A 24,051-nucleotide genomic window follows, 5' to 3' on the forward strand; every position below is an offset into this window, starting at 1 on the left:
GGGATATCGAAACGGGGTCAACGTCACTAATCACAGTTTTTTTTATGAAATTTTCATAATCATTGTCAAAATTAGTGGTCCTTATGAAATCCCAATCAGGTTTTTGGCCGTACCTCCACCAAAAATGATGATACAGCATCGGGGCTAGAAAATTTGAAAACTAGACAAAGTAAACCTATAGTTTACTTCGTGGGTTTTTTTTCTCGAAATTCCGCTTTCCTAAAACGTTATTAACGATTGGTGTGTTTTAAATGGATCACCCTGCACATGTCTGAGGTCTTCTGAACACCAAATTTGGGGATGTATTACCAGAAATTGGGACTTATTTAACTTAAAGTTGATAAATATTATAAAGGTATCAAGTGTATACCTGTTTCATCCACGTGGAACATCACTAGAGATCGTTACGTCCTCATGACGCTGCGCTAGCCTGGAAATTGGCCTCGGCCGCACATTACACGTTCAAATTAATAATCCATTTTGATTTCTCTAAAAAGCCAACTTAGAATCTATCCTTCTCATTCATGCAAATGACACTGCGATTTTGTTTTTTCTCACAGAAAACTAACAGTGATTCACGAAAATCTGCAATACCATCACACATTCTTAGAAAAATGGTATTAAAAATAAATTAAATTGGAAAATATAGCTGAATGAAACCAAATCCCAATCCGTCACTCTCCAATCCGCATAAATCTCCCAAAAATTGATTACAATTTTATTCCTATCACATCCACCAATGTATTCCTCTACCTTGGGTTGTTCATAGACAAAACACTAAATAGAAATCGCACACACGACTAAAAGTATTAAGCCCAACAGGCGTTACTGACTAAGAAATACTATAACAAACAGTTTCTCGTTTAACAATACACGACTTAAGACAATCACATTTTAAAAAAACCTATCTGGACTTAACGGAATTGAACAATGGTGTTCAAACAACCGATTCAACCTCAAAAGAATAGTCCCTTCAGCCCAAAATCCGCACTAAAATCGTGAATGTCCCTTTCTACGTATCCAACTTAATAATCCACAAAAATCCATTAAAATTCCATTTTCCTAATCTTGTCATCCGATTCCGTTTTCGTCAACTTTCATCCTATACTATCGATAACCTTCCGAAGCGAATAAAACGCTAGCGGCTCACGATTTTCTTTCCTCGAGTAGTCTAGTGCAGTTAGCTCGGCGTATTGAGTATTAGATTTACCCTCAGGGCTCGAATCAAGGCTTGATTAGGTGGTAGAAGCATTATAATTTTAACTTACAAAGCAAAAATGCAAGTGTAAAAGTGCAATAGAATTGAAAAAATTATTAATTCTCCTGTTTTTAAATAATTAATTAATAAAAAAATGTTTTTGTTTTAATCTGACTTTCATTTTAAACAGCAATAAAACAAAGCTATTACACATTCAATCGTATCATAATGTGCTCAATAAAATTCGTGTAAGTGCCATTCTAGCGAATGTTGGTGCAATTGAAAATAACAGTAAATATTCTAAGAGTTTACGTAGCACGGGAATTTAAACTGTATCTTTTTTTTTTCAATTGATATTCCATGCGTGCCCTGACAAGATTACCACCTGTTTCCGTTCATGGTCTATTTCCTGTAGGGCAAACGTTTTTACAAATACTAGGGAAATAGAAAATGCTGAGCCTTATTTTATATTTAATAAAAAAAGAGGAAAAAATAGTTTTATTAAATATCGGATTTATCAGATACATAAAGTTTTGAGTGATTGCTTGTAATAATTAAAATTTGAAATAATATTAGTGCTCATTAAAGTGAATGTTTAATTTCTTATAAATCAAAATAGTAAGGCAATTTTTCTAGATGTTTTAAACATACTTGATTCGAACATCAGGACCTACTTTGAACGAATCTCTTTTCAAATCATTAATTTATTGGGTCTTACGCGGGTCCTGTTTCTCTAGTCACTGCAACCAAAGAGCCAAATAGTTCCAATCCCTAAAAAAGACTGGTAGATCAAAATATTTCCCTTCTTTATGAAGAATCCCAGGGTTTTATCGACTAATCTTTTATGACGTGTTTTCCTCTGGAAGATTACAAATCTAGTGATTGCAACGCCAACAAACAGGGTTTCCATTGCCTCTTCCAGTAGCAAGAAGTCCCAAGTAAATATAATGCTTCAGTTTACTGCAATAATTAGACCGAAATTGCTGTACGTATTCCTACCCGTCTTGGAGCTTGGCCTGCTTATTAAACATCGCCTCGCTGCAGGTGATACCGAATAAGTATTTTTTCAGATTGGTAAAGTCTTATTCTTAGTACACGCTTATTATAGACCTTTAAATTTTAACAACAGGGTATATTGCTCACCATAAAGGAGAGGTTTTAGACAGGGAAAGACTGAGAAAGTTCGAAAACTGTCTTGAGCAGTGGACAAGGAAGAGTGGACAACGTTTAACGCGTAGCTGTTACAAAAAAATGTATATAAATGCTCAAAAAACAAATTATAATATATTGGAAGGAGGTTCAAAGGAGGCTGATACATCTTCGTATTTTATGAATGTGAATAAAGAACAGATCTATTATCTGTCTTAAAAAACAATGCAGGGTTAAAGTCAAGAGAGAACATTGCTAATGTTTAGCTCCGTATTACAAAATTCTCCGATTACAACATAAAGAAAAAAAAAACAAAAAAAAATAAAATGTACTGTGGATCCTCACAAGGAGATAGACGTAAAAGCTTCTTGTAGTTGAAATTGATTTCTTGCGGAAGATAACACAAAGCTCCAAGGCAAAATGAGTGGGTTCCAAAGGATGGAAGATTCTAGAAGAAACTGTCGTAATAATAGAATTTACAAAAGGTGAAAAAACCGTGTACAGTTAGAAGTTTAAAGATTAAAGGTAAAAAGAATGGGAGATGACAGATGTTCCGAATGATATTTGAGATGGCAATCATTTCTTTACGTAGAACATAAGGCGCAGGAAAATACATTAGTGTCAATACATCAAAGAGAGAAAAAATCCAAACTACCATCGGGAATAAAATATGTAGAATTGAGGATAAATCTTCAGGAGTCTCCATATGAAGAAAGTGGTCATAGCCAGTTTCCGGGAAACGCTAACTTACTAAAGAATGATTTCCTTCAAATTTCGAAGCAACATTCCAAAAAGATGTCTAAACTATTTCCTTTTTACATTTTCTTGACACATATTATAATTTAAAGAAGCGTGTCACATTAAGTTCAATTAAAAATTTATTTAGTAAGTTTCAAGTCTGAAAGAAACTATTCCACTGAAAATTGAAAATTGCAATGAATGAAAATGTTTCATATATTTTGAGGTGCATAAAGTGACCAAAATACAGGCGCGTGGTGCCAGAAAAGGGATAACGGTCTATAAAAAAAAAAACTTACAAAATTCTTCAATAAGATGAATGTTTTGCTTTCAAAATTGAAGTGTATGTTGGGAGTATAGCCCAGTATAATTCCACTTTTAATCAGCGACGTATACCTCTTTATAAAATGTAAAGATTTTATATTTTCTCATAAAACTTTTTTATTGTATAGTACTTAGGTACATAATTCTGAAATACATTCAAATTATTTTAATTTACCTAAATAATTTTATTAAAATGTGACCAAAGCCCCAAAACTCGAAGAAAATCAAAATTTTTTTTCTAAAATCGAAAGATATTTAGTTCTATATAATTAATTTTTCTTCTCCCTGTGGGCCAAATATTAAATTTTCGTAGCTGTCCGAATACGAGTAAATAGAAGAAGCTGATAAATAGTTATAAAAGTGAAAGTTTATTTTCAAAAAGTTGCTTTTCATTAATAAAAGAAAAAGTATAAATAGCATGTGTATTAGTTAATAAGTTTCCTTTAAAATTTTGTAAAAATTCCTTCCTTTGATTACCAAGAACTTGGTTTTAACAACTTTGTTTAAAATTTTATAATAAACATCATCGCATCCTTTGTTCCTTTTCTAATATCTATAGAGAATATTAAATAAGTGATAACAAATTAAACAAGTGAAATAATATAATGTTAATTGTTTAACAAACACAGCAAGTTCACAAACACACAAAATGCAAGCTTGTTTTCTTTTTGTTTGAGGAAAATATATATATATTTTTTTTTATGCCCTTTTCATTTTGACTCTTTCCAAAATGAAAAAAAAAAAGAAAACGTGGTTCAAATAATTGTTGGGAAAATATTTGTGATTTACAGGGAAAACGTGTAAGAGATTTACGAGTGTTAAAGGGATGGTGAAGGGTGGATTTTAACTAGGGCGTGACAAGGGTAAACACCAATTCTTACCTTGTCAAAATTTCGTTGTTAATAATCACCAGAAAATAAAAAATATCTTTTATTATTCTTTATTATTTATTAATTGTATTATCTATTATTTTTTAAGTTTTACTGCTTCACAACAGTTATATTCTTTGGGAGGGCCAAACAAATTAAAATTAAAAAAATCATCACTTTGTCACACTTTTAAAACACATCCACTTATTAATCCATAAAATGTAATTTGGAATTGTCTTTATTTTGTTTATATAATATTTATTTTTTTGCTTTAAATATATATAATAAATTAAAAATATCGTTATTCCTAGCAATAAAAATTAAACAAAAAACAAACAAAAAATTGCGATAATTCGTGCAGTTTTGGTCCACGTAGTTTCATGAGGGTCGGCGCCCGACTGGAAGCGGCATGGCTCTGGAACGCAACCGGCTTATGCTATATAAACTCCCTACTCACTTCGTATAGCCTCGGCTTTCAGCGTTAATTTTCGCTCACTTTTTCTCAATTCGTTTTATGTGCAGAAAACAAATAAAATAATCAGAGAAAACTGTATATGCAGACATAATATATAATGAATTCAATGATTCATTAAATTTAACAACTGATTCCAAAATAACTTAATTCAATTCATGCTTCGAATTAATCTATTATGAAAGGCACACAAGTTTTTCACGTACTCCAGAACGGCTGAAGGCATCGCTCGACCTGTATTGCAAGCAATGAAATAAATAAATACTTGCAATAGATCAAAACTCTCATAATACCTAAGACATTTGAGATGTGAGACACAGGAATAAGAAAATTTAAGACCTACCAGTTGTACTCAAACACGGGAACTTCCACGTGAAAGTAAGTGTACCACTGAAGATAAATATTAAAATAAGAATCCAATTTTTGCCTTGACGATAGAGTGCTACTATTTGAAAGTACACCCATAGTCAGGTTATAAGAAGTGGTGTCTTCGAGGCGGAACGCTCCGGAACGTCGTTCCGGAACTAAAGATGATTTCTGTTTTAACGAAAATTGGTTGATTTATTAAAAAAAAAAAAATTTCGTGAATACAATTTTCTACATCTGGTCGCTTGGAGGTCAGATCCAGCACTGAATTCTCTAATTTATGTAATTTATATAAGTCTTATATGTGGTTATTATTGCATTGTATGATGACAGAAAATAATTTAATAAATGAATTTCGAGTATTAGATCCAACGGAATGGCCAACGGATATTGAAACTGACTATGGGGAAAATGAAATCGAGTCGTTATGCACTAGATTTAATTTAATAACATCAACGGCGCGATGTATCAATGCGTTTAGAGATTACATTGATAATGGAGGCAAAGAAATTCCTGAAGATTTACAAATTTTAATTTGATATATAAATTCTATTCCTTGCAGTTCGGCAGAGTGTAAGCGAGGATTTAGTAATATGAATGTTATTTTAAATGAACAAAGAAATAGAGTATAAATTGAAAATCTAGCAAATCTCCTATTTATAAAAATGAATGGTCCACTGCAACAATTATTTAATCCAGATGATTATGCAAAAATTTGGTTGAGGTCTCATCGTTCAGAAGGTGACAACAAAATAAAGAAAGTTCAACCAAAAGATCCTAAACAAAATCCTATTTGGAATATTTTATAAAAATTATTATTTTTAATGTATTATAAATATTTATGCAATTGTTTATGAGTACTATATTGTAGTTTTATATTTGTTAACTCTTTTTATAAAATGTTCTTATTATTGTAATAAACGTATATATGTGTAATAATACAAAAAATGGGGTTCGCAATGATTTTCGCTTCCTTTCCTTTTTGGTGCATAAAAAATATTTAAAAAAAATTAAGTATATGTATGTATACACCTAAGCGTTCCGATACAAAAATAATTAACAAGACACCCCTGGTAATAAGACTTGTTTCTGCTAAAATTATTATAAAATATTAACAATCCTGCAAGAATTTGGCTTCGTTTACTTACTTTTTAAGAATAATTGTTGTTTTAAAGATTTAGACAAAGTATTAGGCATTACTATTTTCACAATAATAATTAGTTTGACCAACTTAACTTGATTCCTTTTATGTTCTTATTAAATAATTTGTAGTTACTTCTTGATTTCTGTAATATTGACTAGCTAATTAAATATTATGGAAAGAATGCAGTCAATCAAGGTAAAATTGGAATTCAAATAGCCAGATTTATTGACAAGCATTGGGCTAAAAATCTGCACTGAGTGAATTCCCAGGGTCAGAATGAGAAGAGGTTGACCTAGTCCACGTGGCAAGTAGTATAGAGGCGAGATTACCCAAAATCTTTTTTTATGGAGATTTTATAAATTTTTTGTACAGAGCTACACTAAAGGATTGCTAAAGTGGTAGAGGAACAAATTCAGTTAGATAATCAAAACTTTGAATTATTAAATTGCACCAGTATAAAATTGTAAATAGCGAGGTCAATAGGTTTTTTTTAAAAAAATTCTTCAAGAAGGAGAAACAAGCGTTATCTTAGTGAGATAAAACTTTGTTTGCATGTTGAAAACAGGGTAATACTAAGCTCTTTAATTGAGACGAATATCTTTGTTTAAATTCGCCAGAATTTTGCCTGTATCTGACCCAAAATCACATTACAACAACACTGACGAACCATAAGTTAACCTCAAGAAGATGCTCCTAGTTAAATCTATCAATATACATTGCATTTCACTCCACACCGTGAAGCAAGAAAAAGAACATTTTCATAAAATGATTGAATAGCTTACGAGAATTTAATAATAAAATAATTTATAAAATTAACAGGATTTGACAATATTGAACTAAGAACTATCTAAATAAGAAGCCCAAAATGTTTACTGAAATTTATTCTCACTGATAAATAGACTACAACAAATTAACTTAATAAACTATATACAAATTAAGAAAGCGGAAGCCGGTATTTTTACAATTTTTATTTTATTTTAAATACTTTTACTTGTTATTGATGTTCTGATGAAATAGCACCACTAAATACTAAATCAATGGCTGCGTGGACATTTCCACCAGCCAACTGTAACGCTTGTAAATTAATTACATCATCGGTTAAACCGAGTTCTCTCATTTGCCTCATCTGTTCGGTAAGATCGTTGTTACCTTCTTGAGATGTACCCTAAACAGAGAAATTTGAAATTAATTTTTGGTGTTAAAATTCTTTAATTTTTATGATAGAGCTTCTAATTAGTGATGTAGGAAATCTTAACAGGTAATAAATGATAGTATAGGACTATGAAATCCCAAAAACCGTGAGTGTAGAAGTTTATGCATTATCAAGTCTAAGGAGTGTAACTAAAAGCACTCAAATGATATGCCCCAAATCGATTCCAATCCTTAGCAAACTAAGTTTCTTATTCAAATAAACTAAAAAATGCTCGTATTGATTAAAGATGACTGTTCCAAAAATATTACGTTCTTAAGCAATATCAAATTATAATCTGTCAATGGTCAAAGCAATAATTGCTTAAAAAAAATATATATACAAGAATTAAAAAAAAAACTGAAAATGAGTCGCTAAATGCACTTTTCCTAAACATAACTAACTAGCAGAGTAATTGCTTTAATAAATCTCTCTCAAGTTCCTGGGAGTGCAAAAAAGTAAAAGTAAACACTGAGCTACCTCCGATATTTCTTTTATGAGCTAAAGAATCCACAAACATACCACCATCTTCTAAAACAACTATTTGTGGACCCAGAGAAAATTTAAAATGGATATCAGAAGAAACCCCTTTTTTCTAAAATTTGTCAGGATTACAATAGTTCAGAGGAAAACGGGCGGCCATCTTAGAGACAATGAGAGAAAGGAGTGAGAGAATGGGGTGTGAGGGAGAGGAAAGTGAGACTAGAAATATATAAAAACAAAGCCAGTTACTGAAATATTATGGTTGCCCAAATTTAGTACTCTTCAAAGATATTCTCAGTCACTAGACCAAAATGCAGGAAATCGAACCTCACCAAAACTCTATAATATACGTATGATATATATATTTAATAACACAATAAACGAAAAAAAAAGATGAATTTGAAGAAAAAAGTAATACTTACTATACACAATTTTATAAAATGAAACTTCTAAAAATAAATTAACTCGATCATGTTTCGTTAAATTGACTAAGGCGTTTTTTTTTTAGACTTTACATACTTACGCATTAAATTATTAGAATCCCATGTTTATGAATATTTAATTTACAAATCATTATTATGAAGTACAAACGACTAACATAATTTAATGCTGTCTATTCACACCCCCCTAAATACAACTCTAACTTTACGATTCCAGAAGGTTACAATACATAAACGTGCCGATCCCTCAATAACCTACTGTTATTCCTTAACATAATTTAGTGATTAAAAAACGTTTCCTGATATTAACATTCTAAGTACCACACAATCACATGTTGTAATCTCCCTCACTTAGACCGCAGTCAACCATTTTAGCTGTTTGTTGTATATGGTGTATAGCAACTTGGTGGAAGTGAAATTCTCTACACTAAACTGTGAATCTACATACCTCTGTTGATAGATGAAATTACGAAACCAGGCAAAAATAAAATAAAAATCATATTTTTTATAATGGATAAAATCAACGAAAATGAGTAGATACAGGCCCAACTAACTTTTTAATGTACTTTCAAGATAATCAACAGAAAAAAGGCATATCTAATAACTTCTTAGACAGAAACAAAAGAGTTTCTAAAATCGTAAATATAAAATAATCTCTTTCTACCACACTGACTTCTGAGTTTGTTCCTAGACGAGAATTTGGAGCAACCGTGGCCATGGCTCTTTGCATTGCCTCGTTAACCATTTCGGGTGTGATAGCACTGCTGGTCTCACCGGATCCACCACCTATGCTATTTACTGCATTTCCTCCCAAAGCCGCCGTCGCTGGGCTAGAACCTGAAAAGTTTAAAAAGCATACGACAAATGTATACTTTAAACATTTGTTTAAATCTCTAAACAAAAAGTAATAAAGTGGAAATTCAGAAATCTTCACCATCACACAGGACTGAATGCCTGCAAACTGTTGTACGAAACTCTTTGCGAGGTTAGACTTTTTTTGCTAGTGTAAATATATTTTAAGTTATAACTTATCTAACCTTCAGCAGATAGCTTTCTAACCTAAGTTTAGAGTTTTCTTCTCAACTATTGAAACGATTGCAGACAAAATGTAACGAAAGCAAACATGAGGGAAGTGTTTTAACCCACTGTAACCTATTGGGAAAAACCTGGGCTTGGTGAGAAAAACTCAATTTTCCAAGCTTGTACAATAAATAATAATTCTTAATCCTCTGAGACGAATTCTGGGCGAGTCTTATTTTCTGCCAGTGCTCTCTCAAAATATTTTTCGAACACCGTCAGACTTTGAAAAATTTAAATTTTGTAAGTCATCGCGCACTATTTATATATATACGTATATATTGCTAGCACTCTTTTCACGCATTAATTCGAATGTTTTAGCCAGCATATTTCGATAAATAAAATAATGAGTGGAACATTATTGTCTCAAATAGTGACTACAACAAGTACTTAAACAACAAGAAAAGATTTTTGAACAAACTAGGTAGGCAAATATTGTTAAAGTCAACATTTTTTGAATTACTTATTTTCTCAATATTCTTGACAACATAAATCGTGAAGAATAGGATTTTTTGTGTTGGGCTTCGACTTTGTCTTTAGACACATTTGATTTCTTAGCAGATCTAAGCTATGGCGAGTTAGGTCCACTTGGACATATCGGACTTTTGGGGCGCTAATGACCTTAGCTATCGATGCGCCATTCACTGGGCATCCCTTAAAAGGCACTGAAGGAAAATGAACATACCTTGTGACGCTGAAGCTAATGCTGCGGCAAGTTGAGCTGGAGTTATAGCGGAAAATGACTGCTGACGTGACACTCCCTGTTGAACGGAATCAGAAGACTAAAAATGAAAGAATTAAAATTAAAAATAATCCTGAATTAGATAATAGAGGAATCATACACTAAGTTTTACTAAGCATAAAAATACATGTAAGTTGTTCTGCTTATAGTTCAGGTATAAGAACATTAACCAAGGGTAACTATTTATAAGGATGACTGAAAGGTTTACTTACTTATCAAAATTTCCTAGTTTTAATCAAATGCTTATATTTCAAATTTCTGTTGGTTCTGTATTCAGACCAAAATTAGCCTGTCTAATAAACTTAAATTTCTATTAGTAATACGGCTTACCTGTGACGATTCCATATCATCCTCATCACTTAAAACGTCCATAAGTTGTGAAAAGCCAGCTGAAGTACTAGGACCACAGTTATTACTAGAAACTGCCTCTTCATGCGCTGCAGCTGCGATATGGTTCGCTGCTTCTGCCAAGGCAGGATGAAGCTCTACAATTCTAAACGAAATCATAAACCCTTTTTACATTCAAATGTAAAATAACATATGTACTAAGAAATATTCCCATATTAAATTTATCTTTATACCTTCTAACAGTTTCTATATCTCCCATTCTGACCAATAACTCAGGGTCTTGAATCATTGATATTGCTACAGGATCTTGACTAAGGCCAGGAGTAATCATGATAATATTATCCAAAATATCTGGACGACTAAGTTTCTGAAACAAGTATAGACTAGTGTTATCAACAATAATGCTGAAACTTGTTTTAAAGCACACTGTCTTGGAAGCAATATAATTAGTTACATATAAACAAAATATTTATCATTATATACCTGCAACGATGTACGGTATGAAGGAGTGAGAGTTAAAGTACGAAATGCTACAACGAGAGCCTGTATATCTGCTTCAGACATAGGTACAGTAGGATGCGGTAATTCTATAGCAAAAATGAGAATTATTATCTGTGAAATGGAATTACGTTGGAAGAAAATGTTAATTCTCACGCGTCTAAGACATACCTTTCGTCTTTTTCTTTAATACATGGACCATAACTCCTGGTTTGATTCCGCTTCCTCGCAAAGTTGAATCATCGCTTAAAATATTGCCACAATATACCAATTCTATCAAAGAACAAACAAACAAAAATTTAGTAAATTAAAGTTAAAAGCGACTTACGAGCTTAAGAAAAATGTTTCAACTGTAATTAATTAAAAAAAAAGAGTGAAAACATTAAAACCTCATAAAAATTAAAAATATAAACACCTAAACTATCTTTTGGAATGTTTGCTTTTCTAGATACTTCACATTTAAAATTTTCAACTTTTGAATCAAAATCAACATTTTCTAATTTGATTTTTTTGAAATCATATAATGATGTGCGAACTCCTAATAACAAATTTGACATTTTTGTGTTTACGTTCTAATCTTCATCTAACACACACTGAGCTCTTCGAAACTCTACCACGAAACCTTCCCGCGATGACTATAAGTACTCGCTGTCAAGTGATTTTTGATTGTCATCCTCAAAATTAATTGGAAAATATTAAATAACATTTAATAGTATTGTATTCACAATTTTTTTGGGTTCGTCAAGTAGTAATAAACTTAAAAATTAAATTAATGCAAACTTTTTTATTATCAATAGCTTCTTAGCTCTTAATGTGGCAGGGAAAGAAAAGAACTAAAACTGCTGGTGTGGTAGGTGTTGTTTGTTATTGTTATTGTCGAGCTGAATAGGTTATGATGAACAGTAATTTGACAGTTTTTACTTTTTTGAAGTGTTTTTTTTTGTATTTAATTAATTAAAGGATAGTGTTCGCAAATAATTTCAACTAATTTTTGATTTTTAAGAACTATGGTGTTTAGTGAATTCAAGTTCTTTATTGTAAAGAATTTTGGTAATCCCCCACAAATCTATTGTTTTCTCGCTGTGTCTTAGAAAGGATATGATTAAAAACTTTGTATTTGTAAATCGTCATTGTCATTTTTCGAAATGGCCTCGACAGTTCGTAGACCCATTTTTGGTAAGAAACCACCTTGCGCGTATAAGGGGAGACTTGAAGAGAGAGCCGTTAAAGCTTGTGCAGTGAAACTAGAAAAATCTAGGAAACCAGAAAAGCCAGAGGATTTTATTTGTTTCTCAGATTCTGAAGATGAAGACGAAACACCCGTTATTCAAAAACAGTTGTTAAGTACCTCATATAATGTTATTGATTATATTCGTAGTAGGGAAATGGGTCTCAAGGAACGAAGGACTTTCAATCCAGATTACGGCTCTCGACATATCTTAGCGCATGATATGTTTAGGGAGCATCCGATATCGTTAAACAATATGAATAAAGTTTTTTGTTCTCAGTGGTTAAGTGATCGTCAAGTTGTGTTTGGCACGAAGTGTAACAAGGTATGTTTGATTGCTTACTTTATAATAAAACATTAGGTTTTTAGGTTTTGGTAAATGTTTAAATTTATCTGTTCACTGTTGTCTCAGCTTATGGTGTACGATGTAGTCACAGAACGAATAGATCAAATTCCAAGTCTTTATGGTAAGCGTGAACCTAACGCAGACGCTCCACAAGGTGAATTATCTAATGGTATTCACGCGCTCCAGATCAATCCATCACACACCCTTCTAGCATCTGGAGCAAAAAATTCCAGCGAAATAGCTTTTTATAGATTACCAACTTTAGATCCAGTATGCTTAGGAGAAGTGAGTATTAAACTCTTTTAAAATATAAACAGCTTGATAGTTTAGATAAAATAGATTTCTTTCTTTAAGAGTTTGAATGTTTCTCTTTCATCCATTTGGATTCATATTTTTAGCATCAAATTAAATCATTGTATTAATTTTCTTGTTGAAGGGTGCACACAGCGATTGGGTCCTAGATTTGTGTTGGCTCGATGACAGATTTTTAGTTTCTGGCTCAAAAGATACCCGATTGGCCCTGTGGAGATTGGATGAAGATGATGATTTGCCACCTACCGATGGTATGCCATGTTATCGATTCATCGATCCTCTAGCAGCCAAGGAATGTAAGTTCGCTCAAAAAGTAAGAGCTCTTGCGTTTAATGAGCCCAAAAAAGAACTTGCTGCATTATCTGTCAATGGATACATCCATATCTGGGATGTTGAGCGCTTTCGACAGGTACTCCTTCATCAGTTATCTTAGTTTTTTAATTGCATCTTATATTTTTTTAATAATATTTGTTCTTATTATTATTTTTACAGAAACTCTCACGCAAACTTCCTTCATGTCAGGATAATGTTTGCATTGCGGTACAAAAATGTGGCACCCTATATGCAATAGGATGCAAATCTTACACACTTCTATTGGATTCCAGAACTCTGCAACCTGTGAAGAAAATTCCTTCGAGATATAGCGGTTGTGGTTAGTATATTTATGGATAAAAGCCTGATAACATTAACATATTTTTGCTAATCTATCTTATATTAAATTTACAATTAGCTTATACTGTTCCCATTTATAAATATGTGCTTAAAGTGAATACATCAGCTTCTCGGCAATATAAACAAATTTGTCCTTATCCTATATGCCCATTGTAGAAGTAATACAACGCAGGGCATAAAATGTTTTCTAAAAATCGTTGAGTTTAGAATTTTTTTTTTTTTTTTTCAATTCAAAAACTTGTTTTAGTATTCTTATTTTAGTTTAAGGGATGTCAACATCTGAATAATTGGTTCCCAGCACACTGCCAAACTCAGGACAATGTCCTTTCGTTTCAAACCTCTACGGTGTCCTTTTCAATTACGTATGTTATTGTTGTGGAGCATTTTTTTACAAGTACGTTTTAAACAATGATGCAACTCACAAACTTCGAAGCAAATTCCACGATTTTTTTATATATATTTTTTAATGTATTATTCATATTATTCGAAAACAAGATATGGTGTACGACCTTCGGTCTTCGGGGCTCTTTTTTTACCATTTCTTTATCTAAAATTAATAAAATAAATTAAAAAATAAAGTTTTATCTGAAGTCTATGCTGCGCATGAAGTTCGGCTTAATACTCAACCAAAATTTGAGACTGAATATGTTTGAAACTAATATAATACTATGTTGAGGATCCATTCGTACTCCAACTCGCCAAGACGAAATACCAAAAGTTCCATACTGCTCCCTCTAATTGATCTAATCTTCTTGGGCAGTCTCTCACCTCCTCTGACATCCCTAACAATCCTTCTCGCCGACTGAATCACCAGTGGCCCCGCGACTTCCTTGCAGTCTGAAGACCTAAATGCCATTAATATCCTGTAGAGAGTGCTACCGCTAGGTAGTTTCTCTCCTCTTGCCTCTCATATCCAGTTTATCCCATATATTCCTATTTACTTATTGTTTATAAATGTATATACAGATCGAAAATATCTAAATACATTAAAAAAAAAAAAAAAAAAATATTGAGGATCAGTCTATAAAATCGTTTTAACAGGCAACATTATTTATTTCTCTAAAGTTAAATTATAAACGTCCGCAGTACTATTTCATGTATTATTTATTCTAGGTATCAGATCTGCAAGCTTCCAGGGAAATATTTTGACTATTGGAACTGGAGTTGGCATGATAATGTTTTATGACCTTAAAGCAGGAAAATATTTGGAATCAAGTATTAATTCTAGTCGCACAGTAATTCTAAAATCTTCGCGAGGATATGTTGTAAGTAACTTAACTTTTTTAGAAAAATAACCTTCTTTTCAACATTATCATATACCAGGCAGATCCACTTCAGTTAAAAACTTAGATCATTATTTTTTTTGACAATAATTATTTTTTATATTTAAAAAAAAGAAAAAACAACTTTTTATTCAATCCATGGGTTATTAGTAGGTCCCAGAAGCAATACACGAAAAAACTCGGTAATTTACTTAGCACATCTACTCAGCTGTGGATCATAAGTCACATGGGTTTAAGGATAGTAATATATAGATAGTCGTTTGAGTTCTATGGTCAATTTAACGCGTCATTCAAGTAGTGAAATGGACATGAAAAAATTGTGTGGACAATCATTGGTCGCTATTGTTTCGTCAGTCGTACTGGTTGCTATGAGACTCATGCTCGCACTTCTAATTCGGAGATCTTGTGAGATATACATACATCCACATCTTAGTGAGTTTGTTCTACCTATTAACTCTTAAAAGTTGGAATGTGATATCAGATCCGACTAGATGGTTCAGGTCTTGACATAGGACCTGTAATCTTTCTTGCAGTTCTTAAACTGTCGGAATCTCTTCTATCATTCTCTGGAGCGTGGTTTATGTGAAATGATATATTTGATCTTTTTTGAACTTTTCGACTAATCGTCGGTTTGGTCTATTTCCTGAAGAAAATATGAATCCCTTGTGCTTAATGTGCAAGACTCCTACATATGCTTAAACAACAAGGCAAGCCGCGGACCTCACTTCTCGTTAGCATGGTTTTTCTTTGGCTTTTGGGACGTGTATTTGGGTGATTCATCCTCGTCCATCCTCTGTCCAGAACGTTTTCTACTGCCATACAGGATTCAGTTATATTCCCGAGACACGATTCTGTTAAAAAAAAGAAGCCTAATGGGTCTTTTTTGTTGTGTGAACGCATTGTAGAACAAACCTTTGAACATAAAAAAATAGTGTCGATCGTTGAAATCATGCAACATCCATTTTCGTGTTTGTTTTTATTGTTTCCAATACCTTTAAATTATCCACAACAGCTTTATGTACAACTTCCGAATTGTTAACGATCCTCTGAACCGTTTAAAGTGGGTCAGCTTCCACGATGGTCCTTAAAGATTACAGCATTAATTTTATAGCCACCTCAGCAGTGTTATCCTTGTTTGAAACAGAAAAATGGGATGAAATAATCGTCTGAAATCGCTTCCTTAACATGTCATAATGGCTGTGGTAAAAAAAAAAAAAGCAAAGGCGCATTCTTAAAAGCAGAAAATTTGCTTATAGCCGACCTACCAACAACATTTTACTCTTCCAAGAAAACTTTTAAGTGAATATTTCTATCAGAAAAACTCCTTTAATTGTACGAATGTCATAAACCTGCGAAATTCCTTCCAACCATACTTCAGAAAAATGCATAATAACTCAAATTAAAAGATATGTAGAAGATTAGTTGGCCTCTAAAAAATCTAAAAATGCCACTGTTTAGAAGTAAACCTGCTACATACAAAAGTACTTTCTTTAGGGCTTCTTGTACACAAAAACTGCCCTGTTTTACAAACTTCTGAAAAATATTTTTCCAAAATTTTAGATTTTAATCTCTAAAGATATATTTTTGATATAAAGTTTTTATTTGTCTTTTCTTGATTAGTAAAACCTGAAGTGCTTCTACAATTCTATTAATACAAAATTTCACTTTTTAATTTAGTTTCCAGATGAAGAATTATTGGATGGACTTCATCAAGTAAAATATTCTCCATCAATTTACACACATTGTTATGATTACTCTGGTACCAGATTATTTACAGCAGGCGGTCCTCTTTCAGCTAATATCTACGGAAATTATGCCGGTTTATGGCAATAATGTTGTGTACACTACAAAAAAAATCATCCTGCGGACACCTGTAGAGTGATTTTTTTTTTTTTTTTTTAATTTGGTGATGAACTTTTTCTAAAAACTATTCTATTTTATTTATTTTTTTATCCCCTCTCTATAAACTTAGAGACTAGTTTTTGTTCGTTCTTTTTATTAATAATTTTAAGACTTTCCTGAAATATTGTTAGTTTAATTTTTAAAGCTGAACTATAAATGATACTGTACAAAGTGTTTATTATTATTTTTATTTTTTTAGTGTAGATTTTCAATAGCTTCAGACAGGACAGAAGGTAAATTGATAACAGTTATTAAACGTATTCTATAGGTAATTCTTTTACAACCTACATTTTTTTTAACGAGAAGTATTTAATTGTATTTTGCTATTTTTTTGTTTATTTGCTAGCTCAAGGAGCATCAAGGGCCTATTGTTTCTTGAAAGTTTATAAATCTATTATCATACGTGTATATGAACATATTTGGCTTGGAAATTTTAATTTCTTCCGCTTTGTTTTCGAGAAAGTTAGAATGTCAGTTCAAAATTTTCCTAAATTATGAGGGAATTTTAATGTGGTTTCAATACATTTAAATATAATTTTTCGAAAAATTGAAGTAAATGGAATCTTGGGTCTACAGTCTTTTTAGCTAAAAATCAGTAATTCCAAAGATTTATTTAGCTATTTTGAAGTTGTCTGTAATCAAGATTAGGTATACTTGAAACTTTAATACTTAGCACTTCTGACATGTAACTTTTCAGTTTTTTAAATTTTGTCTTAATTACATTTGGATGATAATTAATTTAAACCAGACCTATTCGTTTGCTATTATTATTATTTCTTTAACTTTAAATCCTACTTTTTTGTTGTTAACACGTAAATTTATAACTTCTGTTTATACTTGAAAATTGCGAAATGCATTCTTCAAAGTACTGCAATGTTTGTGTTCACAATTTTCTCGAAAACGATGAGGCAAGAATTATTTGTCATTGCTTTATATTTTTATTTGCTCCAGTGGGATAATCTTTTAAACTTGCAGAGATTTCCTGTTTTTTTAACATTCCTTTCTGCGACAGTACTCAGACCTAGCAAATTTGCTACTTCTTAAATATTGAAATTTATTTTAGTAATGAAACTTTAACAATCAATTACCTAAATGAAGCTTTTAATCCTTGATTAAATTTTTGCAATAGCAAAAAAATAATAATAATAATAATAAATAATTACTGTTTTACATCTATTTATAAAAGTTATCTTGAAATTATATATTGTGCTTTTCAACTCGATCCATAACGATAAGACCTAAAAAAAAAAACCTCTTTGTTTTAATCTTTTTATCCGACATTTTAAATTTTGTTCATTCATTTATTCGATTTCATAATTTACCTGATAATGGACGTTTGTGTATGAAAGAGAGAAATTAATTTCCATCTCACTTTTATTTTTAAAGGCATTTGAAGAAGCTAAGCGTTGTTGATGAATCTTTTTAATTGCACTGCATCAAATATTTTACTTGAATCTTTTGTGTTTTGTTTTTTTTAAATGCATTGTAAGTTTCTCTTCGGCTAAGAATTTTCATAAAATTCTCTGTAATATTTATTTACATTTTTTTTATCTTGCTATTTTTTATTTTTCACGTATAAATTTGTTTGGTTAAGAAAAATTATAGTAGTAGTAAAATTATAATACTAAAATGTACGATGTAGTATGCGTATGTTACCTTGCAGTTACTGTATGAACACAATAGTATGTGCGCCAAATTCACGAAGGAATTAGAAATGTAGAATACAACGTCGTGATGCACAACGTCCTTGCATAAACCATAGGTGAACAGTCTCTAAAGATAGAGAACCGAGAACCCCCAACCAAACTGGTCAAAAATTTCTGATACCATCCCCAAAAAATTGAAACTTTATTTTTAAAAAAGCGAGAGAATTTTATGAAAATTATCTTTAATAAATTTTGGGCTATTGTTGAAAGCAACTTACGTTAAATAGATCGTAAAAAATTTGTTGACAACCTAAGACAATCTTTTTTAAAATTTAAAAATAAAGTACAGTGATTTCTAAAGGTCTTCCGATGTCTAATACAGAAAAAACATATTTCTATCAAATTAAAAATATTGGTTGTAATAAAAAAAAGTAGTGTTGCATACATTAAATAGATGTATGTATGTTTAGAGTAATAACTTTGTTCCTGCTTGATAGGAGATGTAGATTAGGTAGGTAGGTTAAAAACTAGAAGTGCGGTTACAGGAAATTTTGAAGCCGAGGAACTAGGAAAAATAATTTACTAAAAATCTTCAATTAGCTATTGGGAGGAATCTCTATTCCTAATAGTTGTTAACATAAAATTTAAAATAAATGAACTCTTCATATTAGATTCTAATTTTTATTTGTACTTAATCTTGGATGTATTGGTTTTTAGCTACGCTTCCTTCATACTTTTGCGATTTTTTATAATATTTAGAATATTTAAGAATCATTCAATATTTGGTGCTTGAAAACTTGAACATCCACGATAGCCATTTGAGGTAGGACCAAAAGCTAATAATTATTTTGGCGTCTAAGTTTTGAATTTTATTTAATGGTTAAAAAAAGGGAATTTTTTAGTCATTTACGTTTGCAATTCGCTTCAACCGCGACACCTAATCGTTAGTTGGACGTAATGCCCTTCTTAAAAATAGGCATTACTATTACTTGTCTTAGCTTGGGGTCTTCATTCGGCACTGAAAACAATCATAGACTTTTTAGTTGTCGTTTTTCAATAGACGTAAAATATTATATAATTTTTTTTTTATTTTTATCTTAATGTAATTATTTTGTTCACCTTTCTAAAATTTGTTATTCTCGTTATACGAAACATCTGAATCTCTTTGTTTTCTTACTACAAATTTTAAAGTAGTATTTAAATAATCAGTAATTTAGGAATCAAATTAAAGAGTAATCAAATTACTCTCCAAGTACGAGTATTTATGTCTTGAGCTTTTCGTTTTCATTCAGTCATTTTCCGATTTTAGACTGATCATCGACTAAGTATTTATTCCTCGAACGTTCTCTTTCCAGGAAATATCTTTCTGTTATTTTCTTTACCATCCTCAGATTAAACAGCACGTATCATCTGATATTGAATTAGTTTTACCAAAAAAAAAATCGAACCGTGTACCAATAAACATTAATTGAAATGCTTGCAATGTTATTTGCGTATATGTGAAACAAAAATAATCTTGTTGGAATTAATTTTAATAAAACTGGTGATTTGGTTAGTAGGAAGCGCGGTGAACTTGTAAGGCATCGGTCCTGGTTTCAAATTTTTACTTGGTATCTTTAGAGTTTCTCAATCTAGAAGTGACTGTCTACAGCGCTTTTTCTGGTGATGAACGTTAGTCTCCTCTTTGTGTGTACTACCTTGTAGAGCATGGGCTACAGGAAATGCACCGTTAGATGTTGACGCGCTTTAATAAAAGAAAATATCAGTATTTTTTTCCCCGCAGCGAAAGCATTTTCATCATATTCCATTATTTTATTAAATCATTATAGGTTGAACTGTCATCTACTGGGAGCTGATCTAGGAGTAAGTGAATATACCTTCTTACTTAAGTGGTTCTATAGTCCTACGTGAACTTTGGCTTCCCTGGCGATTCGTCTCCAAGTATCTCTGTCTTGAGCTTTTCGTTTCCATTCGGTCACTCCGATTTTAGACTGATCTTTACTCCAGCATTTCCTCAAACGTTCTCTTTCCGGGAAATACCTTTCTGTTATTTTCTTGACCATCCTCTAATCTGCTATCTTTGCTACATGCTGAAGCCAGCTTATTCTTTTTGATTTAATGAAACTTACTATAACATCATGACCTGTCAGGTCGTCCAGTTCTTGGTTGGACCTCATCCGCCAAGTATCTTGTTCTGGTCTGAACATACGTCTCATTATTCTCTTCTCGAAGATTCTTAAAAACTGCTACTCCACTACTTTGAGAGATCATGATTTTGACCAGGGACTTACAGCTTAATTTTGGTTGGTCTTGTTAAAAGAGTCGATTTGAACAACTTTAAAGAGGCTTAAATATGGGTTTGTTTCCAACCGTTATTCTTTTCCTCATGTCGTCACTAACCTTTTTATGCTGTTTATTTTGAGCTCTAAGTTATGTTAAACATTCGACGGCTCCAAAAGTACAAGTTATTGGTGACAAGATTATGTGGTCTTCGTATGTTGATATTAGTACTTGGTCTTTAACTCATTAGTTGCCTTGAATTAGAATATCCTTGATTTCTCTGTCAAGGTCAACATATAGTATATATTTTGTGATTAAAGCAAGGCTTTTGGCTTCTAGATCCTTTTAAGTTCCATCGGCCTTTAGAAAGTGATCTCGCTCCTTGTAAGTAACACTCTGTCTATCACAAGACTATGAGCTGTGGAGGCTCCCAGAAATAATACTATCAGTGGATTATTATAGTAAAATAGAAATAATAAAAATGGCGAGTGTCTGAAAAATTCGTAAAAAAATAAATCTATTTTGCTTTTAAACTAAGTTTTTAAAATTACTAAAAACAAATATTTACGAAAAATTAAAATTTCTCTTATGAAGCAGGTACAAAGTTAATATTTGTAAAATAAAAATGAAAACTGCAACCAAACTCTTAATTTTCTTTCTACTATCATTTTTAACAGTCTCTCTATTTATTCCTCAAAATGTTTTCGAAAATATGCTGGAGTGACTTTCCAATGCTATTTTTTTCAGCTAAATTCAAAATAAATGTTGAAATTTGCACATGAACACTTTTTCAGAAGCCAAATTTTAAAGAATTGCCGTGATATTGGACTGAGAATTAACATCTGATTACGTTTATAAGTCCTATTTCGTATCTTTACCTGTTCGTTAATTTCGTTTTGTGCATTTACAGGACTTTTTTCATGATTAAAAAAAAAAACTTGTGTATTTACTTTCATCACTAAGTGCAATACAAAATCTTTACTTTTATATTTATTTTTCAGAGGACTATATTATAAACAAATTTTTAAAAATAAGTTTAAATGTGAATATCTTTATTTTTAAATCATATATTATTATCGATGTAATATTATTTTTTATTTTCTGAATCTTCTGTAATTTTACATTTTTTCTCTTAATTAAAGATAAATTGTTCAAGTTACTACAATTTCACCTGTGTAAACTTTGAAATTGTTTCTTAAATTTTGAACGTTCTAGTGCAATTAATTATTTATTACTTAGCTAGTCAGCAATCTGTCTTGTGTAAACAATGGGCTCATATATTTGCATGATTAATCATTTAAGTATGCGACAAGAAGTGTTCGATAGCCAATTTTTTGAGCAAAGTAAATTAAATTACACCTAAACAAATCTACAAAAAATGTATTTAAATGATTATTTAGTAAACTGTCGCAGCGCTTTTGCACTATGGCGCTTATCCTAAACTGAACTCTTAAAACTATTAACTATTACCGTACAAAAGTCTAAAAAAGTGTATTTTTATTTTTAAAAAATCATTCATTTACATAATTTCGCAAACTTCGAATCTATTTTCTAAATAAGTAAATGTTACTAATTAAATAGTAATTTAAAAAAAAAAAATCAAATTATTCACGTTTTCTGCGTTATTCAATATTCTAAATCTGTAAAAATTATAGAGCCTAAAAAAATAATGAAGTTAAGCCAGGATAATTTTAAATAATTAATTCTTTTTATTTGCTGATTTCAGGTTTCCTATTTATACTACTTCAATCGAGAATATTACATCTTAGCTGGAGATGAAAACGTGTTCTTGTGGTTTCTTTAAATTGTTGAAAATGATATTTCAGAGATTTTTTGGAACCTATCAGTGCGCTTTCATCCCACCAAAGATTTAGAATTCTCTAATATCTTCGATTTTATCCGTCATATTTTACCACATTTTCAAATATATTTATTTAATTATTACCTTCCCCCTCCCCAATATAGAAACATTTGTTGATTTTATTCATCTTAGCGCGTAAGTTTTTCTTAATTCTGTCAGGCTGAAATTTTTATCCATTTTAAAGATTAGGTAGTATCAAAATGAGGAAAACTCTTAGAAAGCTGGCCCGTATTTATTGTATAAATATTTATAAAGGAATTGTTGATTCATCATTTTGATTAGAGATTTTAAGTTTCCACTTTATGCTTTCTAAGTAGAAGTCAAAGTCTCTACATCAAATTGAAGAAAGAACTTCTAATAATGGATGAAAATCAAAAACCGTCCATGAATAAGAAATAATATTGTATGTATTGCATGATAGATAAAGTCAGCAATGTTAGTAGCACTGCAAAACAACCATATTTTCAAGAGCCAAGTTTCTATGTATCGAAGTTTCATTAAAAAAAAATTTCTCGTTTCCTTCTAAGCAATTTAATTCGGTATTACTTTTAGCTCTTTCAAGATTACTTACTTACTACTTGGTGCAGCAGTCCTTAACAAGATTTCCCCATTCGTCACGGTCTGCAGCCTTAAGGCGCCATCTTCTCACTCCAACCCGACGGAGGTCTTCCTCTACGTCATCCAGCCATCTAAGTTTTAAATTTATTTGGGCGACTATGTCTGGTTATCCAAACAATTTCATCAGTTCTTGATTCTTTCTTATTTTCCACCCTCCATTCACACATTTCAGGCCAAATATCTTTCTGAATATTTTTCTTTCCCAAACCCTGAGGATCTTTTAATTTTCTTTCCTGAACATTCACGTTTCGCTTGCATATGTGACGATGGGTCAGATAATGGTTTCATGGGCTATTATCTTAGCCATGCAAGACAAATCCTTGGACCCCCAAGATTACACTAGTTTTGTTCAAAATGGAAAAAAATAATAATTAAAAATATTTTTTAAAGCAGTATTTTACACCGTGTTTAAAATTATTGCAAGACAAAGAGAGAGAAAAAAAAAGAGTTATGAAACACCATATTTATTTAAACAAAAAATTAATATATTATCAATTAAAAATAATAATTTTAAGTTTTTTTCAACACAATTTTAAAATAATTAAATAAATGAGATTACGAAACTCACACAAACAGTGAATTTTGCCACAAAAAAAAAGAAAGTATTATTCATTGTCCACTTGATTTCTTCGCCAGTCTTCAGTATATTTTTAAAAAGCAGTGAAATCGACGACAAGCTTGGTAAACACGAAGCCAATACACAATTTCTATCATAAAATTCAAAATGTTAGAATGGTATGAGCTTAAATCTTTGCATTGTACGTTAAAAGATTCTGATAAATGCAATCAAGTAAAATAATATAGTCGCGAAACCTTCTTAAGTTTTTAAAAGACAATTTTTTTGTAATGAAAAAAAAAAATATTAT

At 31.3% G+C, this 24,051-nt stretch overlaps 3 protein-coding genes across 5 annotated transcripts in view; 1 reads left to right on the forward strand and 2 right to left on the reverse strand.

Annotated features, from left to right (window-relative positions):
* SK (small conductance calcium-activated potassium channel) overlaps window positions 1–6,963 on the reverse strand; it is a 636,287-nt gene extending 629,324 nt beyond the window's left edge. For both annotated transcript variants that reach the window (XM_074123003.1, XM_074123004.1), the window contains exon 1: window positions 4,291–6,963. The gene's annotated coding sequence lies outside the window, so the exon portion shown is untranslated. The remainder of the gene's footprint in view (window positions 1–4,290) is intronic.
* A 149-nt stretch (window positions 6,964–7,112) lies between these two features.
* Window positions 7,113–11,740, reverse strand: LOC141451555 (ubiquitin-like protein 7). Of its 2 annotated transcripts, none has more exons than XM_074123034.1 (8): window positions 11,453–11,740; window positions 11,209–11,310; window positions 11,023–11,126; window positions 10,773–10,906; window positions 10,522–10,684; window positions 10,135–10,210; window positions 9,046–9,209; window positions 7,113–7,425 (listed from the first exon to the last, which is right to left on the reverse strand). In XM_074123034.1, the coding sequence occupies exons 1-8, from the start codon at window positions 11,592–11,594 to the stop codon at window positions 7,255–7,257; spliced, it is 1,056 nt and encodes a 351-aa protein (XP_073979135.1). In that variant the 5' UTR covers window positions 11,595–11,740; the 3' UTR covers window positions 7,113–7,254. The 2 variants fall into 2 exon arrangements, with proteins under 2 accessions (XP_073979135.1, XP_073979134.1); XM_074123033.1 differs by having other exon boundaries at window positions 10,135–10,231.
* A 145-nt stretch (window positions 11,741–11,885) lies between these two features.
* Window positions 11,886–23,750, forward strand: DCAF12 (DDB1 and CUL4 associated factor 12-like protein). Its single transcript, XM_074123018.1, has 6 exons — window positions 11,886–12,590; window positions 12,678–12,896; window positions 13,048–13,332; window positions 13,416–13,575; window positions 14,709–14,860; window positions 16,556–23,750. Exons 1-6 carry the CDS (start codon window positions 12,183–12,185, stop codon window positions 16,709–16,711), a joined length of 1,380 nt encoding a protein of 459 aa, XP_073979119.1. The 5' UTR covers window positions 11,886–12,182; the 3' UTR covers window positions 16,712–23,750.
* Window positions 23,751–24,051: the final 301 nt, after the last annotated feature.

The sequence above is a fragment of the Rhodnius prolixus genome, unplaced genomic scaffold (assembly GCF_049639745.1).
Source record: "Rhodnius prolixus isolate KJV_2025 unplaced genomic scaffold, Rpr scaffold_8, whole genome shotgun sequence".
NCBI classification, from domain to species: Eukaryota; Metazoa; Arthropoda; class Insecta; order Hemiptera; family Reduviidae; genus Rhodnius; species Rhodnius prolixus.

What these genes read in the sequence shown, in the direction of transcription:
- LOC141451555 (XM_074123033.1), bottom strand. Translation starts at nt 11,594, where the DNA reads ATGTCAAATTTGTTATTAGGAGTTCGCACATCATTATATGATTTCAAA. An exon ending in ATTAGCTTCAGCGTCACAAG is followed by an intron (nt 9,210 to 10,134) that starts GTATGTTCATTT and finishes TAAACTTTTCAG; the next exon opens with GTTCTAGCCCAGCGACGGCG. An exon ending in GTCTAGGAACAAACTCAGAA is followed by an intron (nt 7,426 to 9,045) that starts GTCAGTGTGGTA and finishes TTCTCTGTTTAG; the next exon opens with GGTACATCTCAAGAAGGTAA.
- DCAF12 (XM_074123018.1), top strand. Translation starts at nt 12,183, where the DNA reads ATGGCCTCGACAGTTCGTAGACCCATTTTTGGTAAGAAACCACCTTGC. An exon ending in TTCGAGATATAGCGGTTGTG is followed by an intron (nt 13,576 to 14,708) that starts GTTAGTATATTT and finishes TATTTATTCTAG; the next exon opens with GTATCAGATCTGCAAGCTTC. An exon ending in AATCTTCGCGAGGATATGTT is followed by an intron (nt 14,861 to 16,555) that starts GTAAGTAACTTA and finishes TTTTTAATTTAG; the next exon opens with TTTCCAGATGAAGAATTATT.